This window comes from Ceratina calcarata, unplaced genomic scaffold, assembly GCF_001652005.2.
Source record: "Ceratina calcarata isolate Rehan_Ccalc_2016 unplaced genomic scaffold, ASM165200v1 scaffold35, whole genome shotgun sequence".
In the NCBI taxonomy this organism is placed as follows: domain Eukaryota; kingdom Metazoa; phylum Arthropoda; class Insecta; order Hymenoptera; family Apidae; genus Ceratina; species Ceratina calcarata.
The window spans coordinates 722819-731637 of record NW_017157933.1 but is presented as its reverse complement, the minus strand read 5'-3'; the positions used below and the strand labels follow the sequence as shown (position 1 = coordinate 731637).

Genomic DNA, 8819 nt, shown 5'->3' with positions numbered 1-8819 from the left:
ATTAAATATCGAAATTAGAAGAAAAGTGTACTATTTTTAATGATAGGAAATGCGTTTTTCTAAGGTACATAAACTTTTGGTATTGACTATGTAGCCAATACATCCTTAAAGATTACATGGGATATCAAGCTCAAACAGTATCCACGTGTCGTTTAGAAATCGATAATACAAATTCAGGATTTTCCACGATTCAAAATATTCCGATGCTTACTTCTCTGCATTACACATTCTTTATTGTACTCTTTGGACAATTGGACGTTATATGAAGATATTATAGGATTTGATCACGCGATTTCGTCGCGATTCGACCGATTGCGGCGACACCATTGTAATTTGTAGCGTCTCTATCTGCGTTTGTCTGGAACCGGTTAACGAGGACGGCCAATCGGAGGAGAAACGATCTCGGATCGCCCCCAGCCAGCCCGATTAATCGCCTCTTCTTCAGGCGAAATAGCAGCGGCGCGGCAGCAGCTCGTCGCGACTCGTGCTACGTACACACGTGCACGCGTGTATGCATTACTACGTTACTTTAAATATTTTCAACCGGTAGGTGGGTACGTGCAATTTCAGTTCCGCGCGCTTTCGTCGTTTCAACGCGAAATAAAGTGGCCCCGTGTACACGAAGCAATTAATTACCGCGATCTGATTGCGCGCAATTAATCCCGGTGCCCGTCTTGCCGACGGATCATTAATTAAGAGTAAACGAATGTCTCCGGGATGTAGACACCCGAGGGATACGCTCGTTTATTTGGAATAATTTACTATAAACGGACCTAGGCTCGCGATCCCAGCGATAAATTGCCCCTTATCGGATAGTTGGCTATCATTCGGACGTGTTACGTGCAAACTACTTCTTAGCTCTTACTACGGTAGCTATTTTTTACTACTGCTCCCATTACAGAATCAATTATATAGATATATATATACATACATTATCGGTCCAAATAATTTATGCAGACAAACAATTTTAAATCGGTTGTATCGCTTATAAGCAAATACCGAGCATGCATTTATTTTCCACGTAAAGTTTCCACCTGCCGGTGGAAAACGATAGCTATTATCGTTCGACGGCATTCCTCCGACTGGAATCGTCTTGTTTACTTTTTATTTATACGACGTGTGATGTTTCTCCCGGGAGAAACCGGCCGAGTTCTCTAGACTCGTTACTCGAGTCCTCCCACGCGAATCGAATTATCCTGTCGGCGCGAAAAAGAGGAGGCGTGCCTCGTTTACGACCGCTTACCTCGATTAACGCCACTTCTGTGTCCTTCCCACCTCCGATTCGCGATACCCATTCTCCCTCTGCGTTCGAGAATTCCCACTGAGCCATAAGTTCCTCGCAAAAAAGAAACAAAAAACAAATATTAATTTGTTTGCACCAGCTCAGACTTGGAAATGTAATCGTAGCTCGAAACACGAGTTTCCCTAGGGGTTTAGTCTGAGGATTTCTCGATTCGCCACAATCAAGCATGAGTTTTGTCCATGAGAGATTAAGCGGTTTAATAATATGATCCGAAGGAGCGGCAACGATCGGTGCATTAAGGTCAGCTGGGTCACGGTGTATAAAGATAATAACCAGCCACCGGCCAGCCGAACGGAACGGCGAATGAGTTCTCTTATGCACGTCCAGTGTATGTAACGCGTGTGAGAGGTTCATTAAAACGGCGCGCTCCGACTTTCGGTCAGGTTACCTCTTTCGCCTGATCTTTTTCGCTGCTGACATTTACACGCGAATAAACGATCATCGGTATCGTGTGAATTATTGCGTTTCGTAAATAACTAGTAAATGCATACAAAGAGGGTTATTACTTAAGGTCCTGTCAGACAGGAATCGAGATTATTTCCAGCGAATTAATTACAAGCTTACCCGGACTTTGTTTTAATATTTCATTTTATCTGATGATTTTAAAGAATGGCAGAGCAAGCTAAATTAAATTTGTTTAACGAAAAACACTTATAGATCTGTTTACGTCAGTATAACAGTCATTCGTTTCATTCGACGCGCGATCGTTCGCAGTAATAAGAACGTCAGATCGAGTAATCGCATGACGGGTTCCCATGGAGTACGATGATAATTGATGCATCAAGGAAGCCGTTGTCCACCACGAAAGGGTTTCGGAGGTTCCCTTAATGATGAGATCGAACGCCAGAGGATGATCGGGTCGTCGGGGTCAGGCTGTGCAAAAATAATAATCAATCGAACGAGCGGCAAGTGAGAGAGTAGGCCAATTACGCGGTGGCGGCGGTGTCTGTGCTGCGGTTTACCCGGGCCACGAGTCCTCCTACCGCCTTTAATTCGCCTCCGTCATTCCTCCCCGGGCGCCCCCTCCCCTCCACCTATCATAACACAACTCGAGACTCCCTCGCTTTATTATTAAAAGTTAAAATTCCGCTGGGAGCCGGGCCCCTGATCTTGTGGCGAAAAGCTCCCACCTGCATCGCCTTCTTCTTCTTCCTCTTCTTCTTCTTCTTCTCCTACCTATCTTCGTCTCTACCCGTTTCACGCCGCCCTTTATAAAATCGTGCAAACCCTCTCGTTCCTCGCGAACAACCCAGCATCCGGCTCTGCCAGTTTCTCTGCCTGGTTCATTGTTCAAGCTTTTGACTGACGTGGGTTGTTACAAAGTTTCAGTCGCGTTAGGGCTGACGTTCTCAGGTAGATGAGATGTTCTGACAGTTGCAATAATGTAGATGGCTATGGTAATTGATTCTGCCTAGGAAGTACTTAAGATAATTTGATCAATCTTTGAATCTATCAATATATAAACAGGAAGCATTATTTACTATTTGTCACTATAAATGTTTAAAAAGAAAATCTCTCTGTACGAATGGTTCTAAAAAAAAGTGGACCAGAATAAGCAAGGAACATGGTAACTCGAGCTAGCGCTTTTCGAGCGGTGCGTGTATCGCGACCGGGCAATAAAATTCGCGGTGGAGGACTTTTTTTCCATCGCTCGCGTGGGTACATCGTCGGCCTCGACGAGCGGAATTGTCCGAAAGGCGGTAAAACTGTCCAGAGGAAGAGTAAAGGGATTGCGGAGTGGCCGTATACGAATTACGCGGGCGTTTACCTACGCGGAGTCGATTGAAACGCGCGGGAACGGGTGAAATATCCTCTCGGTCGGTCGGCGCGCCGTTGGTACCGGTTCCATCCACGAATGGAATATTTAAACGGGACAGGAGTTGCTCAGCGTTCCGCTGGCCGGAGTCGGAAAACCGCAGCTCGTTTCCTCGTCCGCCTCGTGGCGGCCCCTCTGTCACCGAAAACGCACGGCCGCAGAACATTTTGAGGGTTTATAAACAAACGGGTACTCCTCTCGACCCGGAATGTTCTCCCGTGTAACTCCGATAGAAACCGTGTCCCCGACGATTTGCGAGTTCTGTTCCGAGTAATTTTACGACTTTGAATATCTTGCGTTTAATGTAAAACTGTATCCAGGATAATGTATTAGAGGAAAAGGAATTTTCAGGAATGCAAATTTATTACTCGTGCAATTTGAATTGTAAAAAGAAGGGATTTACAGAAAATCTTGCGTAATTATTAATAATTTGGAACATTTTATTGAGATATCACTTGTTTGAAAAAATTCTAATCGAACGCCCATCACTGATCTCCCCATCCAACGTCCCAATAATATCTTATTCTCCTATGCTATCCGAGAAATGATGCCTTAATAATTCATCAAAAATCAATGGGGGAAGTGGGATGGGGTCGATTATCATTGGCGCGAGCTCATTTTCGACGAGTCCGCCTGTAAAAATCGTTCCGAGAACGCGGATCGGAATATTAGCGAGCAGTCTTTTTTTCAACGAGGAGATCATTCGACGATGGTTAACGACTCGGTTGAAAGCGGCGCGCAACTCGGACCGCGAGTAATTCGACGAGCGGCCGATTCGCGCGATTACGTATTATGCTAAACACGCGAGAATGGCTTTTTAAATGGAACGTCTACATTCATGCGACCCATCTTTCGATCGACTCCCTGCTCTCTATCCCTTCGTCGCCTGGAGAACGCGTAAGTATCGGGCGAATTAAACGCAATTTTCGTCCATGCGAGGTATGCATAACAAATTGTCGACCGGTTCCTTCGAACGTCTTTATACTTCAAAAGCCGAGCGAGCATGGTCATTATGCACGTAGCACGGGGGCAGAAAAGCGGTGTTTCCCAGTCTCGTCGACGATTACAATCCAATTATTATTCCTGCATAAATAGCTGTCCTCTCTCCGATCGTTTCGAGGCGATCGTGTACTCACCTGGCTGACGAGCACCTATCGTCGGTCCAGCCTAATCGGTCGCGCTTCGCCGTGGATAATAAGGAATGAAAACGGTCGGGGAGAATCGGGGATCGAGGACCAGGCTCGCGAAATTGAAAATTAAACGATTAGACGATCAACGCTTGATTAAACTTACACTTTTTCTTAAGATAAAATCAAACATATAAGTTATTTTTTATTGAATTTCTAATTGTATATTTTTCTTTGTCTGTTTCATGTGCGATTTTATTCATCCAGGATCCAACATCCGTGAGTATAAATTGTATGAAAGAAAGTTGCAGAGTAGTAAACTGCCGAAACGAGGGGTTCGGTTAGCACGAACGAACGGGTTTTGTTTTCCGTTGGGGGGCCAAACCGGCGCGAACGAGAATCTCGGAAAAAGAGACTCGTATCGCGTTTTGCTCGCTGCGAACTGTGTAGTATGACTGGAACCGGGGAAGAAGATGGAACGAAGTGGCAGCATCGAAAATTCGGTGTTTCACGGTTACCGACACGCCTTCACGCGCTCTCTTTCTTGCCACCAGCTCGATACAAAGGAAGGATGAATTTCTAATTAACACGTTGTCGTCCGTAAGAGATACGCTTGCCTGACGTGGCAATTTCTCAACGTGGACCTCTGTATCGAGTCCAAGCCAGAGGAGGAAAAAATTGTTTTCGTTTAGTTCTTTTACCCCCAGGGACCCTTGATTGAATTCTCTGCTCGGTACTCAAGCGGACGTTTCTTGCGAGGACGTAAGAAACTATAGGAATTACCCTCTACATTGTAAAACAGTTCCCGAACCGTGTTCAAGTGTCCATGTTACAAGTTCATCGAATTCTTAGTAAAGAAACCCTTTCGTTCGACGAACAGTTTATATGAATCGATGGTGTTTAAAGCTCTGTTATATACATCCATTATAAATACTTTTAATGATTGCTTTGTATTCCATATTCACTGCAACGATCGTATCGCATGCATCAATCAACGTTTGCCGTGGAACCAACATGGACTTCAGGGCGTAAGTAATATTAAGACTGAACATTTTCTATTCAAATCTGGTCTGCTGGCAAGAGGTTTTCAATCAGGCGGAATATCTAATGCGAAGCTATTATTATACGATGAGATTAATTGTTACTTTACTACGACCTTTCAAATCTAGTTCTCAATCTTCATGTTTTAAAATAATTTGCACTAATTGCACATAATTGTCCCTGATGAGAAACGTATTGCTGGCTAGGCTACCCTACAGAAATAAATCACCGGCCGTGTTTCCCGATTGAAAATCGCGATCGATCGCGACAATGACGTGATACGAGCGGCGCAAAACACGTGGATCGTTATCGTACGTTTGTTTCCCGCGGCGGATTCCCGTTCCTGCTGCGAGTGCCTCGGAGCCCCAGGCACAGCTGTTCTTGTCAGTATCCCGATGCATCACGATAAATCCAACCGGGCTCCTTTTTCGTACGCGGAGCCCCGGGATCGAGGCTCGCGTGCGTCGACGCACTCCTCTCGATCTCGATCCGGCTGATCTGGTGAAACCGAGGCGCGTGTCTCCTATCTCGTACGACGCGACGCGACGGTTAAATCTCAATTAAGGTAGATCCCTATCGGGGGACATTGCATCGCACGAGATTACCCCTAGCGATTGCATAATGAACGGCCCGCTCTGAGATTGATGACCCCAGAATAAAGATACAAATATTTTAATCCTCCCTCTCCAAGAACTCTTCTTATTGATTCTTCTCTTAACGTGTTGGGAAAAATACTTGGTACCTTCTAAAATTAGTAGAATCTGACAAGTACAGATTAGCATCTATGACTTTGATAAAAATTTATGGGAACCAAATTACTGGTCGGTATCTGAAAATTCAAAGATTTCGGCGATCAATATCGATACTTGTTTCCCGTGTCTGCAAGTGGAGGATCGGGATCGCCGATCACCGAACGTTGGCCAGGGAGAGAGGGCGGGAGGCTCGAGGGCCCGGGGCCCGAAGGCACGAATACGAAATGACGGTGGACGGATGTCTGACGTCTCTATAGCACTAAAACTGTGGGCATACGTGGCCACCCGACGGGGGTCCCGGGACGTCGTCGGAGACATCGGGCACCGCGGGCGGCCATTGTCTCAAGGGAGTCTCGAGGGCGCGGTCCGGATGGAAGGGCCTGGCAACCCCGGGCTGACACGCACGAGGGGGTCGTCTAGCGCCCCGTCGGGCCTCGAAACGAAATTAATAACCGAATCTCGAGAGTTATTCCTATTTCGGGGCGAGGGAGTTATCGGGCCCGGAGCCACCTGAACCTCCTGTCCTCCGTCTCGGCCCTCCACGGCGGAGAGGCCGTGATGTCACACCCACGCGATCCCTGAAAACGAATGTTGTTGCCCGCTCGCCGGTGACTTACGGCGACGATAAAAAACGATATTTACAGGGTAATCTTTAATTAAAATATATTGGCGTGATCGCGAATTCGCGAAGATGTTAATGAACCCCGATCCGTTCTCGATGTCTCTGTTAACTTTTCTTTTATTGCGTATTCGATCGCACCGCTGGGAGCGCTTGGTTGGATGCCACGAGGAGCGCGAAGATCGTGGTTGATCGATCAGCCTGTTTCGCAGGAATGCGTTGTCAACTTCATCCATCTTTGTAATGGCTTAAAGAAATGAGGCGTGTTAGTGTTAAAATAAAGGAATAATTAAGTTAATCGATTGGTTCGCGAGGTGATAACGACGCTTTCAGTCAGTGGTATAAGATGCAGTCTTCAATTATACTAGACTTGATTAATTATTAATTAAATTCTGAAAGTGTATTGACGCGTCAATCCGAAAACAGGACGACGTATCGTCTTAATGATACCGGAACGGGTTTTAACAGCAGAATTATTTTTCATATAATGTCCCTATATTAAAACGCGACTGGTAATCGAGTAACATTCTTGCCCGTTACGATCTGGCTGTATCAACTTTGCCGTTTCTCTGTAATACGTATCACGAGCGGCGTTTATAAGCGGACAATTAAAAGCGTGCAGCGGGGACATTTATGGCGGCACTAACTGCCCGTTAAGACGTAGGAACCTGCCTAACCGTGGAAGGTGTAATTGGCCGCGGCGCTCTGAACTCGCAGCTCGTAAAACAGCGGGTGTGCCGCGCGCGGTTCCAAGTTTTTCCTTTCTCGTCTCGAAATCCGTTTTTTCAATTATTTTTTCTTCGCGAGCTCCCAGGGCCTCGATCGTTCTCCGAACGCCAGTCACAAATCAGATATTAAATAACGAGACTCTTACTTCCCTAATTAACGTCGATTTAAACACACGCGAGAAAGACCGACGTTTGATAAAGAATTCAGATCAGAATTCCTTTCGCCGATAGTTATGCACCGTATGCGTTAAACTGTCTTAACAGAAGTTGTTACATGATTGTACAACTCGTACGTATGTACACGCGGCGTTTGAAACGGAAGGAAACCCGTACGCACGATGTAACGCGATAAAGTCTAGGAAACGCGCGTCTCCGTCAATGTCAGTGATGTTCCGCAGCCCACCCTATTTCCTCGCGGAGGGTTAAAAGGCAGCGGGAGTTCCGTTAAACCGGCGTCGTTATTAATACAGATCCGTCGAAGGATAGCGTTAATCGCGACGCGTCTTTAATTGCGACAGGCGTCAGGAGCCTTGGCGACGGTGCGTGGCGAGCAGTCCATGGGACTGTTGCGCGTAGAGGGCCCTCCGCGTTCGTTACGCTGCCCTAACCGCGGGTATACGCGTTCCATTTCTCCCTCGCGGTGTTCGATTAAAATGCCAGACGCCCCGCGTACACAGGAAAGAAAGAGGAAAGGCAGGGGAGAGGGAGAAAGAGAGAGATTCCCCCGATACGCGATATTGTTACGCGTGTACACGTTGTAACTGTCCGGATCCGTGACGGAGTCACGCGATATGCATTATGCACGCGAGTAAGGTGGCGGCAGCAACCGCCACGCTGCGCCGTCAGACGTTTCCGCGATCACTCCCACGATGCACCGTCGCGTCGAGTGACGGCGATCGCCGCTTTGTGAGAAAACGGGCCGTTGATGCTGTTCGCTTCGTGAAAAGAGATTCATTGAATATCGAACCAACATGAGCGAATTTCAGTTTCAAGCATCTTCTCTATTGGTAGCAAGTAGTCGATCTACGACATTGATCAGACTGAAAAGTATTATAGGAGATCGACTCACGTGGGTTCTAAAGGTACGTTCTTAAAAAAATGTTCGAGACTACGAATGAAAAAAATGATAAAGGACGTGGCTATATTTATGGACTTTTATTCTATTCTCATCCGTTTCCGTGGATACGCGGTGCAATAAAAGCTCTTCCGAGTATCGCATGAATTTAAGAAGTAATTAGCGTCCTCGTGATATGGAAACGAGCGGAAAAGATGGAATGTATTTTTATTACTGCTAATTCCTCGGATGTTCGTTATTTTTGAAAAGAGAAAATAAGAGAAGGTAGGCTATTCTTCGATACAGAGGGCTAACGAAATAATTGTTACGATCGTTCGCGATATGTAATTACCATCGTCTTGGCTCGTTATTTTTTTCA

At 46.2% G+C, this 8819-nt stretch overlaps 1 protein-coding gene across 6 annotated transcripts in view; it reads left to right on the top strand.

The window, feature by feature from the left end:
* Positions 1-8819, top strand: part of sowah (ankyrin repeat domain family member sosondowah) — a 107428-nt gene that overhangs the window by 60542 nt on the left and 38067 nt on the right. For 4 of the 6 annotated variants that reach the window (XR_003389208.1, XM_018024970.2, XM_018024969.2 and 1 more), the window contains one exon: positions 4514-4526. Coding sequence is in view for 5 of the 6 variants with exons in the window: in XM_018024970.2 (XP_017880459.2) it covers positions 4514-4526 (13 nt within the window). In the remaining variant the exon portion in view is untranslated. Of the gene's footprint in view, positions 1-4513; positions 4527-5271; positions 5275-8819 lie in introns of all 6 variants that reach the window. The other 2 variants (XM_026813658.1, XM_026813657.1) reach the window with 1 other exon arrangement.